This window comes from Candida oxycetoniae (genome assembly GCF_023343755.2).
Source record: "Candida oxycetoniae strain CBS 10844 chromosome Unknown scaffold27, whole genome shotgun sequence".
NCBI lineage: Eukaryota > Fungi > Ascomycota > Pichiomycetes > Serinales > Debaryomycetaceae > Lodderomyces > Lodderomyces oxycetoniae.
The window spans coordinates 1-18,826 of NW_026055445.1; the positions used below are offsets into that span (position 1 = coordinate 1).

Below are 18,826 nucleotides of genomic sequence, written 5' to 3' on the forward strand. Positions count from 1 at the left end.
GGAGGAGGAGGAGGAGGAGGAGGAGGAGGAGGAGGAGCAGGAGGAGCAGGAGGAGGAGCAGGAGGAGGAGCTCACCCCCTTCATCTAGACGAGAGAGAAGAAAATGGGCTTGTGAAAACACAAACCAACAATTCAACCTTTTCCATCACTGAAACAAACGATTGCAATAACGTACACATTGAAGAAAATGATGGGTTATTCAGCTTTGTTGCATCAAATAAAAAAACAAAATATAAGAAATTAGTAGTTGCTAAAGCCGACTTGGTGAAACAGATTATGAAATTGAATATAGACTTGAAATGGCTGCATGAAATCATTGCAACTGAGATATCTAGTTTCATGAAATTTAGAGGACAATTTTTGAGTTTTGCTTTAAAGAGGTTTGTTAGTCAAGAAATTAAGAGTTTGAAACTGCGCGATATAGAATTGAGAAAAGTGTTATACAATGTTAAGCAACACAACTTATGATCCTTAATGATGATAACAATTGAAAGAAGCAAACAAGAAAAAAAAAAAGAAAAGAATAAATAAAAAAGGTGTTACCTTATATTTCGTTTTGGTAAGCAAACAAAAAAAAAAAAAAATCTCTTTTCTGATGGTTGACCCTATAGAAGTTGATTGCCTCCTCTTTGTCATACTTCTCACTCACAACCCCCCTTCGTTAGAAGGTTCTCGTATGTTGATAAAAAATCAGTAGAAAAAAAACAAAAACAAAAAAAATTGAAATTTAGTGAGACGAAATTTTTCGTATAAAAGTCGCCTCCACATTCTGCGCCCGCCAATTTCGACGCAACACATCGACGCACGTTTTTTTTTTTCTTCCCACCAGGTCGACATCCAATTTCCCTTCACTACTTCACTACTTCACTACTTTACCCCGTACCATGTCATCTACTATTTCAAACAAGGACGTTGCATTATCCGTGATTGGATTCTTGAAACAAGCTGTCTCCGAGAAATCTATTGCTCAAGACTATGCTGATTCTATGGATGTTGCCATTGATTGTATAGCTGATGCATTTGAAGTTGGCAAAGATGATGATGCTAAGGTTATTAAGGAGAAATTTGGAGGTAAATCCTTATCTGAGATATTGAAGGGAGTTCCCCTGGACCTCTTTTCCAAAGACGAAGCAGAGGCTTCTCCCGTGATTGTTGATGAAGAAACCAAGGCTAAAGCAGATGAGTTGAAAGTTGAAGGAAACAGATTAATGGCGCTGAAGAACTATTCAGCTGCTATTGCCAAGTACACCGAAGCTATCGGCTTAGACCCAACCAACGTTGTTTATCTTTCGAACCGAGCTGCAGCATATTCGTCAGACCATAAACATCAGCAAGCAATCGAAGATGCCAAAAAGGCCATTGAATTGAATCCATCTTTTTCCAAAGCGTACTCAAGATTAGGGTTAGCTGAGTATGCTCTTGGCAATCCAAGAGCTGCTATGGAGGCATATCAAAAAGGTTTAGATGTTGAAGGTGACAATCAAACAGAATCAATGAGAAAAGGCTACGAAACTGCTAAAAAGAGAGTAGAGAGTGATTTGGAAAACTCAATCTCTACATCCTCTACAGCCGATAGAAGTAGTACTGAAACAGATGCTAATACAGCCGGTGCCGGAGGTTTACCAGATTTCAGTTCAATGTTTGGTGGAGCAGGAGGAGCAGGAGGAGCAGGAGGAGCAGGAATGCCATCGTTTGCAGAGTTGATGAATAATCCACAATTAATGCAGGCTGCTCAACAGATGATGTCGAATCCTGAAGCTATGCAAAACATCCTTAATAATCCCGCAATTCGTTCAATGGCTCAATCCATGGGATTAGGAGGACCAAATGGACCGGATTTATCAAACTTAATGAACAATCCAATGCTTAACCAATTCATGGGCGGTAGAGGTAACAACAACGACAGCAGTAACAGCGGTAGCAACCAAAATGATGGCAATAACGAGTCATGAGTATGTAATTTTAAGTATAGAGAAGGTAAAAAAGAAAAGAGAGAGAGAAATATTAATGGTTTGTGAAAGGCTTTTATTTATTTTTTTTTTTTTTCAACTTTCTCTTGTGATGATGTTGGTACTACCTCAATCAGTTTTTCGAGTACAAATATGTGTTAGAAGTTGGCGATGTATAAGAGGAGTTGCCAGGCTGCCTAGCTTTGATACTAAATCTATTCCGGAGTTGCCATATGCAGAAAATATCAGTCTTGCATGGAAACAATTGAAACCGTATAAAGTTAAACCAGTGGAAACTAAAACGCCAATTTTATTTCTTCATGGTTTATTTGGCTCTAAGTTGAGTTTCAACAAAGTAGCACGTAAGTTGAGCGAGATAACTCTTCTGCCAGCTTATGCGGTGGATTTGCGTAATCACGGAGAGTCTCCTCACGTTCTTCCTCATACATATTTGCAGATGGCTCATGATGTTTATAATTTTATAAAGGAGCGGGAATGGGAACTGTGTATTTTGGTTGGTCATTCGATGGGGGCTAAAGTAGCTATGCTTGTGAGCTTGCTATACCCGCAACTTGTGGAGATGTTGGTTGTTGTTGACAATTCTCCACGGTCAATGCCATTGGGAGATAAGTTTACCAATGCTTTATTGGGTATGTGTGAAGCTGAAAAGATTGCGTTTAAGTTTAAGCAAAGAAGTCAAGTGGAAAGGGTTACCGAGATAAAAGAGATTGACGAATTTCTTGAGCAATACATCGAGGATAAGAACCTTCGAGAACTAGTAATGAGCAACTTGCTAATTAACCGTAAGGATCTTACAAACATCCATGTCAAGAATAAGGTTAAAGAATTGTTTAAAATTCCAGTAATGAATTTTTGGAAGAATGATGTAATTGGCGCGATGGGGGAATGGCCAGACTTGTCAGTTGAAAAATATGAAGATCCTGTTTTGGTTATTCATGGCAAAAAGTCAGACTTTGTGACAACTAAAGATTTCGGTTTATTTCATGAATATTTTACAAACATCCAATTTAAAGAGTTGGATTGTGGACATTGGGTTTCCCAAGAGAAGCCTTTCGAATTTGTATATCTCTTGATGAGATTTATTCAACCTGATATGAAGATGTCGGAGGAAGAAGTACGTAGAATCGTAGAAGATAGATAGCTTTGATTTACACATTATACACATCATACTTTACACATTACACTACTATTCTCATCACACTTCTTACTTAGCACACTTCTTACTTATCACACTTCTTACTTATCACACCCCTATACTCATCACATTTCTTTCTTAGTGCAAAAAAAATATAAAAAAGTTACACCTAAATAAAATGCAATAGAAAAAAAACAAATTACTTGTTTCGCGCTGATACATCTAGTTAGAAGTCATCATCATAATTGTTTGACTCCGTTATCCATTTAGACGTATTGTGCACTGTTTGTAATGTCGGATTATCCCACATCGAGTGCCGAAGACTTATCCCTTCCAAGGGCAACTGTGCAGAAAATTATAGCTGAGATCTTACCCAAAGATATTGCGATATCGAAAGAAGCAAGAGAAGCAATAACAGAATGCAGTATTGAGTTTATAATGATGCTTTCTACGCAGCTGAATGATATAGCAGAAAAAGAGGCAAAGAAAACAATAGCATCAGACCATGTGGTTAAGGCATTAGAAGAACTAGATTTCAACAATTATCTCGAAATAATAAACAAGATACTAAAAGAACAAAAGGAGTTGTTGAAAGGAAAAGAGAAACGGAACAATAAGTTTCAAAACTCGGGATTGAGCGAAGAAGAGCTTTTGAGACAACAGGAAGAGTTGTTTAAGAAATCTAGGGATCGTCTTCAGAGCCAGTCGGGCTCGCCAACGCACGATTTAAAGCAAGAGGAAAAATAGCACAGCAATATACAAAGTACAAAGATAACGATGATAGATTTATCTATCCCTTACTTACTCTCCTTTTTCCTTTTTCCTTTTCCCTTTTTCCCTTTTCTTTCTGTCACCTTCTCCTATTAACCTAGTATCAACTCGTACAATATAACCGTAATGTTAACAGCTATTAATGGTATCCGCATCAAAGTCCTTACAGCACTTATTAGATTAATCAACTTAGTCTTTATAGACCCTTCACTTGTCTCTAGACCCGAATTGAACTGGTTAAACTGATTCTGTATATTGGCATTGACATTTGATGATGCTGTAGTTGAGCCCCATCCAATCCTGTTTAAAAACCTATCTTCACTTAGCACCGCTATCCCATTAATCGTCAAAACAATAACGTATAACAATTTTCCCAAACCAAACATGATATGCTACAAAGGTGAAGAAATGATGGGTGCCTGCCTGCCTTAGATTTACACAAATCTTGTTACTTACAATTCAATTTTAGCTATATTGCTGGTTTTTCCTTGTCTCTTTTTTCGCTTTGCGGATGAGAAAAAAAATAGTGTCACGTGATATTGATACCAAAGATAATAGAAAAAAAAAACGGGTCTCATTACATAATTGTTTTATTGCTTTGTTGCTTTGTTTGTTGGTTGATACATTCATAGCGAGTTTGTTCTCGCCCTGAAATCTCCTGTTTTTTTTTTTCTTTACCTGCCTCGACGTGTCGCCCTACGTAAAGATTGTTTCTCGCCAAACGATTTCTTCTTTTTTTTTTTAGCTGCGAAAAGCCTAAAAGAGAAAAAGAATAAACAAGCAAGATATTAAATCCATCTTTGAAAAATTCAAATCTTGTAATTTTATTTCAAGAGATCAAGGGAGGTAATGGAACATCAAGAGAGACATGACCATCTAAAAGGAAGAAAGAAGGATTCTATAGAGCAATTTATTGGCTGCTCACAGCTATTTCTCGACAATAGTTTGTCGCAGCTCCGTTATACGATTTTAATCGAAGGCTTATCAATACCTGAAGGTTATGACCAATGTCCATATAGGTCTTATGTGTGGTCAATATTGAGTCGAACTCCGACATTTCCAACGAAGGATTATGTGAGCTTGCTAGCTGAACTGGAACAAACTATTTCAGCAGAACTATTGACTAAAATCAAAAATGATACTTTTAGAACACTAATGAATGATCAAAAATTCCATCAAAAAGTTTCAGAAGACCTGCTTATTCGAATATTGTCATGTATTGGAATTACCACAAAAGTTGGCTATGTTCAAGGTCTAAACGTTTTGCTTGCGCCTATTGCATATTGTTGCCATAAAAGCGAACCTCAAGCATTTGCTTTGCTTCACACATTGGTTACAGTCCATATACCCTTGTATATAACGCCCAATTTGGATGGTGTTCACACGGGGTTGAGCTTGGTTGACGTTGTTTTGAAAATTATTGACCCCGTCTTGAGTGATTTCCTAGATTCAAAATTCTTGAAACCTGAAATCTTTGCTTTCCCATCAGTCCTCACCTTAAGCGCATGTACTCCTCCACTAAAAGCCGTGCTCAAATTGTGGGATTTTTTATTCGCTTATGGATTTCATATGAATATATTGTTCATAGTGGCACAATTGATCATTAGTCGATCATCTATACTTCAATCACAACAACCAATGAAAATATTAAGAAGTTTTCCCAATTTAGAAGAAAACGAAATTATCAAACTAAGCTTGAGTTTTATTCCTGAACTACCGAAAAAATTGTATGAACTTATTGCGAGACATGGATTCGACAAGACTGTCCCAGGTAAATTAAAGTTATTCTTGAATGAAAATCCAATATAGCTCCCGTCTTTTACAAATACAAATACATACATCAATATATATATATATATATATTGAGAGAAAACTTGCATTACACGTTACTTTATGCAAACACTTTATCTATAGCAAACCCTTTCTATAATCATCGCAATCAAAATACGTGGCCAAAACTGTTCTGTCATTGTACAGTCTTCCAGAAAGCTCCATTATTGCTTGAAAAGCAGACTCTTTTTCCTGATACTCAATAAAGATTTTTCCTAAACCTGGCGTTTTGAAATGTTGGAAACCTGGTGCTAAATCATTCACAGGTCTTGGTATCTTCATCGAAACCACCTTACCGTATTTACTTGCTTCGTCTCTTACATCTTCAGCAATCAATGCAATTTCGCCATCATTGAGTAAATCCTTCGTCGATAGCACATTAATTAGTTGTATCACATTTGATTTGATATGAGGTTGAACTGTTTCATTACAAACGAGCTTGGGCAACGTATAATAATCAATCGTACCTTGCTGGATTGGAGTAGCACTGCCAAGACAAGCAAACGAGGCGTTCTCCACAAATGGTAAGTTTTTGAGCTTACTCAAAACATCCTCCACTTCCCTTTTGAATTCAACAAATACCAAACCAAGAGGCTCCTTTGTTCCCTTTTGCCTATAATAGCGCATACCTCGTAGAGGTGCTATATTTTTCACAAGTTCTTCCCTTACGTAATCTGAAGTAGCACTAGAAGCAATGACTAATGATATCTTTCGTGGGTTTTCCGAAACTGTTTCAAGCACCTCTTCGTCCTCTTCGTCCTCTTCCTTCCTTTCCTTATTACTACTATTATTATTATTATTATTATTGTTGTTGTTGTTTAATCCTTCATCCTGGACAACATATTCTTTAGGTCGACTAATCTGTAACTTAAACTTTTCATTCACTTCTTTCCTGGAGACGTCATCTCGCTTATAAGCATTGAACAATAATTGAGTTCCATTTAATGCAAATATTATAGTTGTACATTCGCTGTTGTTGAATTCAATAATCAATGTTTTTTCATCATTAAGCTTCCTTTTGCTGTGTATGTTATTGGTAGAGCCTTGTTCAAAATCTATCATTTTCAAATAGTCATTAAAAAACTCAACAATCTTCAAGTAGTTAATCTCTTCTATGTTATTGATAATCAATGTTTTAGCAACACGAGAATCTACAGGATCGATTTTAGAAGTTTCGTTTAATATATCGTTCCTGTTTGTTAGCCTGTCTTTAATTAAACCCTCCAACTTTGTAAAGTCAACTGGTCTTGGGAACCCTGGTAAGGGAAATAATCCCGACAACTTGGCTCTTGGTGCACTTACTTGCTCAAACCCTTTAGGTTTGATACCCCATCTAGAGTCAATAACCTTGATATCATCTATTGAAGGCACATTTTCAAGTTTTTTCAACACCGCCTCCAACTCCTTGATCTCATCCTCCACCATCAGTTTAGTCTTTTTCTCCATCACTGGTGGCTCAGCTTTAGAAGCAGAAGCATTCAAAGGGGGCGGCAAATGATGGTTGGATCCTGCCCGGTTGTTATCATATACCTGTCTTCGTGGTGGATACCGCTCCCTTTCTCCTTCTCTTTCTCTTTCTCTTTCTCTTTCTCTTTCATTATACCCACCTCTTTCGTAGTTGTCGTTGCGACGATGTCCTCCTTGCCTAAACTGTTGTGATCCTCCAGATACGTATCTCTCTCTACCACGATCCCTATAATACGCCCCGTTGTCTTGATTCACATAGCCCCCTCTCTGATTCTGATGGTGAAAATGTGGTCCACCATTGGTGTGGTGTGATCTATTCGGCTGTCCTGTTGATGCCCAGTACGAAGTGTTATAAGACAGATCTCTTGACCTTATTGAACGAGCCGACCTCGCTGATAGGTCATCGTTAGTATCATCCAAGTTCCTCTTCCTCGAAAGCTCTCTCGCAGGCGGAGTTGTCGACATACTGAAACTCTTTCGATGGTTATGGTGAATTTGATTTCTACTTCATAATTACCAGCTCTTTCCTGCTCATCTTTTTTTTTTTGTTTTTCTCTCTCTGTATTTTCTACAAGCATTTTTTATGTATATACTAAAGGGTCTACTTTTTATGCTTTCTATGCGAATATATATATATACTGTACATGTTCTCTATATCACAACTCGTCATGCAAGATTTCAGTTGAGGGCGAGGTGGAAGAAGCGGAGGGTTCAGTTGAAGCTGTTTCAGTTGAAGCTGGTTCAGTTGAAGTTGGTTCAGTTGAAGCTGGTTCAATTGTTTCAGTTGACTCGGTTGAAAAAATAGTTTTAGCCGACTCGGTTGAAGAAACTGAATCTGCTTTCAGACTCGAGTCAAGCTCTTCTTCTTCCACAGCTGCAGTCTCCTTTTGTTTATTCTCTGCCTCCTTAGCCGCTTCTCTCAATTTCTTTCTATACGCCTTTTGTTGTTCTCTTGCAAGTAACTTCTCGTATTGCTCTTCAAACAACGTCATACGTTCCTTGTGGGTTGACTCTAGTTTCACTACATCAAGTAACATCTCGCTGACCCCCTTGGCCAACATATCCTGGAAGGCAAATAACTCTTTCTTGTCTATTTTGTCAAAATCCTCATCAGGAATTTTGTTCAACTCGTCAATCTTGCTCATTAACTCTTTATATTCCTCCAAGTTCCTATCAAACGACATTATATGATCGTCTTGGTCAATCAATTTTGATTTGATTCGGTTATTCTCCTTTTCAAAATCAAAATTGGCAGCTTCATATTTTTTCCTCATTTCAGAAACTTGATCGCCAAACTGCAACATACCCGTTTGAATAGTCATAATCAAATTGGTACCATCCTCATATAGCTTCTCCATACCTTTCCTGGATAAATCAACCGATAACATTTTAATGTATTTCTTTACCTCCGTGTCTTTCTCAGTAACCTCACTTATTCTGGCCTCCAAGTCCAGAATTGTTGCATCGTCACTTTCAAAGTCTAACCATTCAATTAAATCACCAACAAAGGAAAAGTATTCATTCAACTGTTCTTGAGATAATTCCTCAAGCAATTTCTCCTCGTTAGTTTCAATAAACTCTCGAAGCTCATACAACATGCTCTCCAATTTGTTACTTGCCTCTTGCCATTTCAATTTTTCTTCCTCCAACTTATTCAAATGTGCAATCTTGTCAAGTAACGATTTTTTGGTTGTTCTGTTAATTGGTTTGAAATGTGGATACTTTGCAGTTGGGATCGGAATGGAAGCCAAATTCACCTTCCGTTTTTTTGGTTTGGCTTTGTTGTCAGTACTAGTAGCATTGAGGCCTTCTCTCTTTTCCTCTGCCTCCGCCTTACCCTCTGCCTCCGCCTTACCCTCTGCCTCTGCCTTACCCTCTGCCTCTGCCTCTGCCTCGCCCTCTCCTTCAGTCTCTCCCTCAACTACTTCAGCTTCTTCATCTTCCTTCAACATATCTTTGAAAAATGACCTCTTCTTCTTCTTCTTCTTTTGACATTGAGCCTCAATCCGAACTAAATCAAACATTTTATTCTCGTCCAACTCAAATGTCGCTAATATTTCTTTTTTATTGGATCCGCAACTTATTGCTGTATCAATGGCACTTATTTCATAAGATTTGATAAGGGAGCCATCTTCGTACAAGTTGATTGAAAAGTCATCAGTAGCATTTAGTGTTACAGTTGTGCTGTTTCCTGCAACAGAACCTTCTTTAAAAATAAAAACCAGTTCATCGGCATCATTGATACTGATTTCAAAATTGTGATATACTTTATCGATAAGTTTCACGTCCTTAGAAGTCTTTAATTTTAATAGCAATCCTCTCTGTGTAGTTCCCAAAGCACAACTTTCGTCAGTGTTGACTGATTTGGAGATTTTGTCTTCGCCCAAAAGAAGCGAGATGTGTTTTTGAACAAATGGAATCCTTGTAGAACCACCGTTTAAAATTACCGCTTCAAGATCATCCACGTGTTTACCGCTTTTCTTTAATGCATCCAAAACTGGTAAGGTTATGCATTGCATCAAATCAGAATTTATATCCTCAAATTCCTGTCTTGTAACGTGCACTCTGAAATCTTCATCGCCAACAATGGTTTCCACTATAGTCCTGTACTCGGTGTTTGCAGATAAAATGATCTTTGCCTTCTCTGCAACCTCAAGCAACCTTGCCGAAGCCTTTTCCGAGATTGTATCCAATTGAAAATGATTCAAGAGTTTTTCCAATATAATCTCGTACACCGAATTTGTCAATATTCTTCCTCCCAAAGATTCATCATATCCCATACTTTCAGTTTCCAAAACCTTTTGTCCATTGACTTGTTTCACTGAGAACAAAGTCGCTACAGTGGGGCCTGCGCCAGCATCATAGACTAAATAGTACTTTTTTTCTTCATTTTCAAACTCCCTATTGTTAACAAAATTGAGCGCTACAGCAGTACCATCTTCAACTAATCCCAAAACACTTGAGACGTTAGCCAAGCTCATAGAATCCAAGTAAAGCTGCCTCATAGCTTGTGAACTATATGCAGGGATACTAACAGCAATATCGATCACCGGGCTGACCTTATTACCGGTGTTTTGCAAAGCACGAGCTTTTATATCATTGAGCTGCATAGCAAATGGGATCATTTGAGATTCATATATCGACTCGAAATTGTCAAGGTCAAGGTCAAGATTGTCCAACTGTAGACGAGCGCCTGAACTCTCCTTTCTACTACCCTGATCCGTGAGTATTATTTCATAAGGGACACCTGGTGCAAGTAAGAAACTCTTGGTAAATTGTGTGCCAAAATCAACACCTACAATAGCAGCGATTGCCAATGCGGCTAGCCAGAGGCAAAGAACAACACTTTTAGTTCTCAACACCATCGTTTCTTTTGTGAAAATAAGCCTAGATTAGATAAAAACCAAATCTAATTGTCCTTAGCAAAACCTGCTTGTCCTTAGCCAAAACCTTTCTTGTATTTTTCTACTCCTCTTGTTTGATGTTTAATAAAGTGAAAAACTATTATCCAGTATTGATTTTTTCGCTGGTGGTGCTTACGTATCAGATTTCTTCTCTTTGCCTGTGTTTCAGCGCTAAGTAAATGTCGTTATGTCGTTTTCCTTACTCGATTTGCGGCAAGAAAGTCGTGGGGGAGGCCTGAAAAACTACACAATGTGTTTCATTGTTTTTCAACAAGGGAAAGCTTAATTGTTTTGACAAAATAAACTGAAAAGTTTCTTCTTTTAGAGAAGCTCCATACCCACTAGGGATCGAGGCGAGCTAGTGGAGCAACACTTGCAACACTATCTCCAACTCCATTAGCTCGCTTCGCTCCCTAGTGGGGCAGCACTTGCAACACTATCTCCAACTCCATTAGCTCACTTCGCTCCCTAGTGGGGCAGCACTTGCAACATTATCTCCAACTCCATTAGCTCGCTTCGCTCCCTAGTGGGGCAACACTTGCAACATTATCTCCAACTCCATTAGCTCGCTTCGCTCCCTAGTGGGGCAACACTTGCAACATTATCTCCAACTCCATTAGCTCGCTTCGCTCCCTAGTGGGGCAACACTTGCAACATTATCTCCAACTCCATTAGCTCGCTTCGCTCCCTAGTGGGGCAACACTTGCAACATTATCTCCAACTCCATTAGCTCGCTTCGCTCCCTAGTGGGGCAACACTTGGTTGTTGTTGTACATTACGTTTTAGCCAACTACGGGGTTTTTAAAGTTACATTATGATAATGTCGTACACCACTAAACAAAATGTCAATGGTTCCAAATTCTTTTACCAAAAGCAGTAATTCATTTAAAAAATATTACTGATTTTTTGTTGGCGCGGAGGCCAGAAGTGCGACACCAGGCGAAGAGGAAGTAGATAGAGTTTGGAGTGAACTTTCTTGGATGCTTTTGGAACACCTGGATGTGGGTTTCACCAAGACTCTTCTTCCTCTTCCATTTTTCACTCTCTTTTTTCACTTACTCACTTTTTTTAACAAAGCGTAACAAAATTTGAGTTTTGTTAGTGATGCCTTGAAAACTTGTTATGTGAGGTAGCGCGCGATCTCAATAGCTGCAAAAAAAGATTTCTTCTTCCCTCTTCACAACGTCCTTTGGTCAAATTAAAACGGTATTTTGTTATACCAATTGAGAACAAAGTGGTATAAATAGGGGTAAATGAAAGAGGATAACAAAATGTTTCTTTCCTGATCTTTTGGAACAAAAGAAAACTACCAGGAAAAAAAAAAAGTCTTGTGGCAAGAAAAGATGTCAAATATTATTACTGAACAGAGTATTAGCAAGGACGAAACATTCTCCACGGGGGAAAAATTGAGCAAGATTCAACATCAAACAAAGCTAGCTGTTGATGAATTTTCATTGGATACCAAGACACCACAAGCAGCTACTTATGATCCAGCAAAAGTTGGTACTCAGGATACTTTAGTTGAAAAGGACCCGTTACTGGATGCACCTCCATCTAAACAACAACAACAACAACAACAACAACAACAACAAGGCAATTGTGCAAGCAATTGCGCTGCGGAGGACACGAAATCTGAGGACAGTAACTCAAAGATATTGCCCAATAATGATGCTAAACCTCAAGGCGAAAAATGCCAACACATTGCAGGTCAATCAATTAGTTCGCGCATCAAAAATGTCGATGAGGTTGATATAAAGCAGGCCAAAAAGAAGGTTCAAGGCTTGAACTTGAATACTAAGGAGCAACCTTCTTTAAAAAATACATCAATGGCTTCGCATTGCTATCACAGTGGAGGTAGTGCTTGCAGTCAGCACTCTGATGCTTCTTCTTGTTCCCCTGAATCTAGAAAAATCATGAGATTAAACCGCAAGGTTCTACTTGCATCTATCAAGTCTTGGCTTTATCCTAGTGACTTTATACAGGGTAGAATACACCCAGATACAATAAAAAGCACTGACTCGGAGGAGTTGGGATCCACCTTGTCCCTGGATGAGTTTTTAACACAATTGCCCAATATCCCCGTTCAATACCGTCCGAAGGAAATTAATGGATTTGGAATCCTTTCTCAATCACAAAGCTTACCCGTCAGAATTAAGAAGCAGTTTGAATTGCTATTGACCACCGCTGTTCAGCAAGAGTTGGAATTTTGCAAGTACATGGAAATCTTGCATGAACGTTCGAAAAACCAGGATATAAGAAACTTGTTCCTTTTACAATTTGATAAAATGCACGCGACATTGCCTTTTACAAACGATTATTTGGCACTAAACGATGAAGTTAATGAAGAGATGTTGTTGCAATTGAAAGTATTGTTTGGAGATATTTTCAATAACAACTATACTGTATGGATTGTGAATAAGTTTGAGTATAATGGATTCAGTAGGAAATTTAGGAAAGTAATTGCAGATGTCTTGAGAACAGAATATCAGTTTGACATTAGTTATAGAAGAGAATCTTTTTACAGACAAGTTATTGCTGCTAGCTTGATTCAATGGAGAAGACATATACCTTTTGCCGATTGATACTCTTTTTTGTCCCGGCCATTGTTTTTAGTTTATATTGTAGTAGTAGTAGTAGTAATAATCACTTTGTGCTTTTAAACTTTAATTTTTTTGGCTGCGAAATTTTTGACATGGATGTTGGAGGTGATAGGTGTTGCTTGAATCAGATTTCAAGTACCCACCTACTACTATCTCGAGCTCTACAAACAACTCATACAAGTTAGACCTTAAAAAGTCTATTTCCCTATGTATGATTTTCCTCGCTTTGGTATACCATTTTGGGGGTCCTAATCCTTTGACATCTCATCGCTTCTTGGAGAGCAGAGCACAAAAGAACAAAGTTTTTCTTTTCTTTTTTTTTTTTTCAATTGAATAAGATATCAAGTTCATTTCCCGAAACTCTTCTTCAGGGGTACTTCTTGTATAAGCTCTCTCTGTATATTTAACTTTTAGAAGGTAGGCAATAATGGCGGACGATAAGATGTACATATCGTACAACAACATACACCAGTTATGTCAAGAATCTGCTGACAAAATTAAACAATTTAACCCAGACTTGATCATTGCTATTGGTGGTGGAGGGTTCATTCCAGCTAGGATGTTGCGTTCATTCTTGAAAGAGCCCGGTCAGCCCAATGTAAGAATTATGGCAATTATCTTGTCTCTTTATGAGGAAGTGGTGAATTCAGACGGAATAGAGGAAAAACCAGGTACTCAAGTAGTGAGAACACAATGGATTGATTATAATCAATCCAAAGTTGATTTGGTTGGTAAGAATATTTTGATTATTGATGAAGTGGATGACACTAGAACCACTTTACATTATGCCGTATCGGAATTGAAGAAAGATGTTGAAGAGCAAGCAAAAGCTAAAAATGCTGATCCAAAGGATACTAAATTTGGTATATTTGTCTTGCATGATAAAAAGAAGACAAAAAAGGCAGATTTACCAGATGATATTATGAAGACGGGAAACTATTTTGCTGCTAGAACTGTGCCCGATTGTTGGATTGCTTATCCTTGGGAATCAACTGATATTGTGTACCACCAGAAGAAGGCAGAAGAGCAAGGAAATGATGTCTTTCTTCCTTCAACAACTAAAGAGTAAATAAAAAACAAGTAAAGAGGGAGAAAGGAAGAGGAAAAGAGGAAAAGAGGGAGAAAGGAAGAGGAAAAGAGGGAGAGATGGAGAAAATTTAGAATGCTGACAATAATTTAATCAATTTCTATTACATCCGGACTTCTTTCGTGATTTTTCAACGAAAGGTGATTTGTATTTTTGTCTTTGCGTTTTTTGCTTTGTCGGAGCGACTGACCTGACCCAATAAACACTTGCTCTCTTTTCGCTTGTTCTTTTGTCTCGTCATTGATTTCTTCCTGGGTAGGAAGCACAACCGGGAACCCAAAAAACAATTGACTTTCTGGAAGCGTCAAGGGCACAGGAGGCGCGTTTAAATCCAAATCATCCACCTTGTATACCTTTGAGGACCGATCATTTTCAATTTTTTTCCCTGATAACTTCTGCCCTGATCCACTAAATTTCGAGCCTCCATTTACTGCATCGCTAACGATTTGAGCATAATTTATAGACTTTGCCATTGTTGCAGCTCCTGCTCCCTGGTTGACACTGGTCGAATTTATAGACTGCTGCTGCTGCTGCTGACTTGAAGAAGTTGTGCTTTTTGGGGTAAATTCGGGCTCAACATACCCTACAGGTGGGGCAAAATCGGTTTCCAAATCAGTCTCCACAACACAAATACCACGATTAGTACTGTCAGGTTTCACCTCTAATACTTTTATACCATATATGCTATCGTTATAATTCACTTCAATCACATCATTGACACTAAGTGTTGAGAATTTTCTCAAAACATTTTCCAATACAGCTTTTGGATCAGTGATGTCCAAGAAATCAACGCTTTGGGGCTCAATCTTGACAAATTTACCCAATGGCAAATCACAGTTGCTGATTTTTATCAACCCTCCAGGCTGTAGTTGTAAAGTGTTCATCATCCATTGCGGTATATAGCACCTTCCTTCTTCAGACGTAAACTCCAAAACACCACTATGCGTAGTTAAATTCCCTTGCTCATTCGTGAGCTCAAACAACATGGGATATCTTATATGTAGCATAGTCAATTTGTTCAAAGCCGATGGCGGAAGAAAGATTTTGCCTCCGTAGTTTGCATCATCCTTACGAATCATATCTGACATCATGGCTATGGGATAACATCGGAAATATTCTTCAAACTTATTGTTCATAGGCATCCCAAAACTGGGAATGCCACCCCCAAACATGGAGGATCCAAAGTTGGAAAACATTCAACTTCCTTTGTACTTGTTGGTAACAGATCAATCAATCCAAACTTACCAAAGCAATCAAATCAATTACTAGAATCAAATCAAGTAAATCCCAGTTACTTGAATTCTTTTTAGAACAAAGAAGAAGAAAAAAAAGTCTACGGGAGGTAGCAGACAATTTGCTACCAGTTGCATATATAGAAGGATGAAGTATATTTATATCATTATTAATAGTTGGGTAGATGCTTTGAGAATGAGTATCTTGGTTAGTGGGCCTGGGTAACTTTAATTAAACCATTTATGAGCTCTATTTTGCTATCGTTCAAATCGTCAAATAAAACTTTATACTTTTCAGGGTCTCCTTGTTTTAGTGAAAGGAACATATCTACAAATTCTTCAAATGCATTCATCTTGTCAATTGGAGTTTCCTTCAATGCCTCCATTTCAGCTTCGTCTAGCTCGTACTCGTCTTGAATCCCCGCGATTTCCTCGTACTTATCAGTGTCATTACCCTCTTCGATGATATTATTGATCTGCTCTTTTTGACTAGTTTCATTCATCAAGATGGCATTTTTCGTTTTGATTGCATTTGGCAAAGCTGTAAGGTTCCCAAGCAACAAATCCACAGTTTCTCCAACCAAGTCCTCTGGTATTCGTTTAATCGCATCACTCTTGATTATGGCCATGGCGCATAGCAACTGCAACTTACAACCATACACACTTTGGAAATCATCAGTATACTGTATCCATAGTTTGAAAAACTCAATCAAAAAGGCCTTTGCTGAAATAAGCTGTATAGTAGCCATCGGGTCAATGTATACACAGGCAAACAAAATCCTCAACAACGATAATCGATGCAACATACATCCGTCAAATGCGTCTTGCGCATCTAGCTTGTTGTAAATGTCAAAGATTTCCGGCAACACTTTTGGTATAAAGGAAGCTATCCTTGTGTTCATCGCCAAAATAGTCAACTCAATGTCTTCAAATGCCAAGTGTGCAAAAACCAGATCGGTTTCTTCTTCTTTTAACACATTAAGACACACATTTATCAAAGATTGAACAAAGGGGTTCTCCATAGTGATTTGTGGATTAGTGAATCCTTTGTTAATGATTCCTGTGAAAAAGGGTTGCAACTGGTCAAAGTATTCAAGAGCATACGTGTCGAAGGCTTCAAGAACAGCCTTAAAAATAGACCACATGATATCGGATACTTCATTCCTCAAGTGTAGTAAAGATTCTAAAATTTCTACAACATCAGTTAAAAATACCACCATGGCATTTTCAATAACAAAAACTATCAATTCTCTCAAGACTTGCTCTAAAGGTTGTCCGATTTCTTTTGCATTTGACATGGATATCACCAAAGTTGTTAACGTATTTAGTATTCCGCCCGCTTGCAACTCTTTGTCCTCATCAATACGCCCTGAGCTTTGCAGCTCCAAAATTTCATTGCCTATAAGAATAAAATGGTTTGCCAACTTTGTTCCAAGTTCTACAGCGTAAGGCTCCAAGTTTTTAGCAAACTTTTCCACAAACGTGTCCATGACATTTGTGAGAATATCGCTCTCATACTTTTTTGATTTTTCTAACAAGTTCTCCATTAATTGTGGCGCCTGAGACGCTACTTGTTCTGCCACTGGTACCTCGTTAACTAAGGTAGCAAGGGCATCGGCAGCAGTCAATTGAATCGGGAATTGAGATTCGTCCTGAAAACATCTAATAATGCCTTGGAAAATGTTATGTAAAACGCCAACATCCTCATAGTGATGAGTTTGAAACATGGCAATGGTATCACAAGCTCTTGCAGTTAGCCACGGAGTTTTACTTGATTGCTCCTCTAATAATTCCGGGGTAACAAAAGTATCCAACACTTTATCTATTTGCCCATGGCAAGTAGAGCTGTGATCATCTAATCTATAAGATATCGTTGATAATATTTTCAAAGCTCCCTCTGTCTTCATAGCGCTTTCAATGTTTTCACGATTATTCATTCTTTCAACAAAGATATCGTTAGCTATGCCAAATAAAAGGGCTATCGTCTCTTTAAGTTTTTTATTTGCTAATCTGTGGATGAAATTGATCGATGCAACATCGCCGGTTTTTTGCTCACGATTAACGTCAAAAAACCGTCTAACGTATTCAAGAGGGTCATCTTCATATAGCTCTATATTCTCTTTGCTGGCTTGTAGCGATGGTAGTATAAGATGCTTAATGATTGCGTCCAATTTTTCTTTTACTAATGGCCAACAAGGAGTTTCAATAACTTGTTCCAAAAATGAAATCATATAGTACATGGATACTGGGCTCAACCACATCTTTTTCGATGCCCAATCTTCGATGATTTCCCAGTAAGCATTTAATATCTGAGGAACAAAGTTGGTCAAAAATACTGATATGAACTCAGGGTCACTTTTTGCAGATAATATTCCACCACCATGCTTATTGATCAAACGGTTTATATTGGCAAAGCACCATTTGACCGTTTTTACTCTGAGGTTAGTAACACGTTGCTCAACCATGTCCTCCTCTAGCACTTCTTTGGGCAATGGTTTGTTTATAATCATGAGTTGTATTTGGCACCACAGACCCAATTTACTTGCATCCTGGAAATATGAAGGCAAACTCGAATACGTTGCGTTTTTAAACGTCTTTACAATAAGGTAAAGCATTTCATCGCTTGCGCTATTGCTGCTGTCGCTTTCCACGAGTGTGTTTGCCATGGATTCGATCAAGGGAAACACCTGTTGTGTCACGTCTTCCATGACTGGATTGACAAAATTCTTTGCTTCTGTACCGGTCCATCTATAACTTTTCACTAATTCGTAGAGAACTATCAATCCTGTGAATATTTGATCTTTATCCTGTGAGGTAAGCAAGCGGGTTATTAGCGGTATAATATTATCCCACTTGTCATAGCTTAAAATGCTACTCAACGCCGTTGTTAGTGAAGACTTGACTTGGGATATGTTATGTGTTTTGATCAAGGTTGTTACCAATTTTTCCTTAATTGTTGCTTTTTCATTTTCCAGTATGAAACATGCCGACAGTTGTTTAGTATATTCAGACAAGACCCAATAGTTGCTAATTCTATTCTTGAAAAAAATGGCTGCAGAAATCTGTGTTCCAAGTTGAACTGCTTCTTCGCATATCAAATCCAACAAGTAGCTAGTAAAACCAGGTTGTTGTTCGTATACATGTAGTGTTTGTTCACTTGAATTTCTAACATGCTTGTTGGGATCGAGAGTTCCCTCAAGCGCTTTCAATAAGGATTCCTTATCCATTTGGTTAACTTTGAATGCTGCAACACTATCGAGCAGAGCGAGATGGTGTTGTAACAGGCTAGTCAATAGCAGCTCCTCAAATGAAAAGAGGCTCCCTAATTAA

The 18,826-nt window shown here is 38.1% G+C and overlaps 12 protein-coding genes across 12 annotated transcripts; 7 read left to right on the forward strand and 5 right to left on the reverse strand. All coding sequences in view use genetic code 12, as the record gives it.

Annotated features, from left to right (window-relative positions):
• KGF56_002768 (uncharacterized protein) lies at positions 1–468 on the forward strand (the record flags this gene model as incomplete). Its single annotated transcript, XM_049324032.1, has 1 exon — positions 89–468. A coding segment is annotated over one exon (380 nt), but the record flags the coding sequence as incomplete, so codon positions are not given.
• Positions 469–884: 416 nt separating this feature from the next.
• Positions 885–1,952, forward strand: SGT2 (Sgt2p; the record flags this gene model as incomplete). The annotated part of the gene is made up of 1 exon (XM_049324033.1): positions 885–1,952. One exon carries the CDS (start codon positions 885–887, stop codon positions 1,950–1,952), a length of 1,068 nt encoding a protein of 355 aa, XP_049180117.1.
• A 109-nt stretch (positions 1,953–2,061) lies between these two features.
• On the forward strand, positions 2,062–3,111 carry KGF56_002770 (putative hydrolase; the record flags this gene model as incomplete). Its single annotated transcript, XM_049324034.1, has 1 exon — positions 2,062–3,111. One exon carries the CDS (start codon positions 2,062–2,064, stop codon positions 3,109–3,111), a length of 1,050 nt encoding a protein of 349 aa, XP_049180118.1.
• A 285-nt stretch (positions 3,112–3,396) lies between these two features.
• On the forward strand, positions 3,397–3,852 carry NCB2 (negative cofactor 2 transcription regulator complex subunit; the record flags this gene model as incomplete). Its single annotated transcript, XM_049324035.1, has 1 exon — positions 3,397–3,852. One exon carries the CDS (start codon positions 3,397–3,399, stop codon positions 3,850–3,852), a length of 456 nt encoding a protein of 151 aa, XP_049180119.1.
• A 116-nt stretch (positions 3,853–3,968) lies between these two features.
• On the reverse strand, positions 3,969–4,262 carry KGF56_002772 (uncharacterized protein; the record flags this gene model as incomplete). The annotated part of the gene is made up of 1 exon (XM_049324036.1): positions 3,969–4,262. One exon carries the CDS (start codon positions 4,260–4,262, stop codon positions 3,969–3,971), a length of 294 nt encoding a protein of 97 aa, XP_049180120.1.
• Positions 4,263–4,725: 463 nt separating this feature from the next.
• On the forward strand, positions 4,726–5,685 carry BUB2 (Bub2p; the record flags this gene model as incomplete). Its single annotated transcript, XM_049324037.1, has 1 exon — positions 4,726–5,685. One exon carries the CDS (start codon positions 4,726–4,728, stop codon positions 5,683–5,685), a length of 960 nt encoding a protein of 319 aa, XP_049180121.1.
• Positions 5,686–5,784: 99 nt separating this feature from the next.
• KGF56_002774 (uncharacterized protein) lies at positions 5,785–7,638 on the reverse strand (the record flags this gene model as incomplete). The annotated part of the gene is made up of 1 exon (XM_049324039.1): positions 5,785–7,638. The coding sequence occupies one exon, from the start codon at positions 7,636–7,638 to the stop codon at positions 5,785–5,787; it is 1,854 nt and encodes a 617-aa protein (XP_049180122.1).
• A 191-nt stretch (positions 7,639–7,829) lies between these two features.
• On the reverse strand, positions 7,830–10,538 carry LHS1 (Hsp70 family chaperone; the record flags this gene model as incomplete). The annotated part of the gene is made up of 1 exon (XM_049324040.1): positions 7,830–10,538. One exon carries the CDS (start codon positions 10,536–10,538, stop codon positions 7,830–7,832), a length of 2,709 nt encoding a protein of 902 aa, XP_049180123.1.
• Positions 10,539–11,920: 1,382 nt separating this feature from the next.
• KGF56_002776 (uncharacterized protein) lies at positions 11,921–13,159 on the forward strand (the record flags this gene model as incomplete). Its single annotated transcript, XM_049324041.1, has 1 exon — positions 11,921–13,159. One exon carries the CDS (start codon positions 11,921–11,923, stop codon positions 13,157–13,159), a length of 1,239 nt encoding a protein of 412 aa, XP_049180124.1.
• Positions 13,160–13,604: 445 nt separating this feature from the next.
• Positions 13,605–14,246, forward strand: HPT1 (hypoxanthine phosphoribosyltransferase; the record flags this gene model as incomplete). The annotated part of the gene is made up of 1 exon (XM_049324042.1): positions 13,605–14,246. The coding sequence occupies one exon, from the start codon at positions 13,605–13,607 to the stop codon at positions 14,244–14,246; it is 642 nt and encodes a 213-aa protein (XP_049180125.1).
• Positions 14,247–14,353: 107 nt separating this feature from the next.
• KGF56_002778 (polyubiquitin-binding protein) lies at positions 14,354–15,460 on the reverse strand (the record flags this gene model as incomplete). The annotated part of the gene is made up of 1 exon (XM_049324043.1): positions 14,354–15,460. The coding sequence occupies one exon, from the start codon at positions 15,458–15,460 to the stop codon at positions 14,354–14,356; it is 1,107 nt and encodes a 368-aa protein (XP_049180126.1).
• Positions 15,461–15,705: 245 nt separating this feature from the next.
• On the reverse strand, positions 15,706–18,723 carry KGF56_002779 (uncharacterized protein; the record flags this gene model as incomplete). The annotated part of the gene is made up of 1 exon (XM_049324044.1): positions 15,706–18,723. The coding sequence occupies one exon, from the start codon at positions 18,721–18,723 to the stop codon at positions 15,706–15,708; it is 3,018 nt and encodes a 1,005-aa protein (XP_049180127.1).
• Positions 18,724–18,826: the final 103 nt, after the last annotated feature.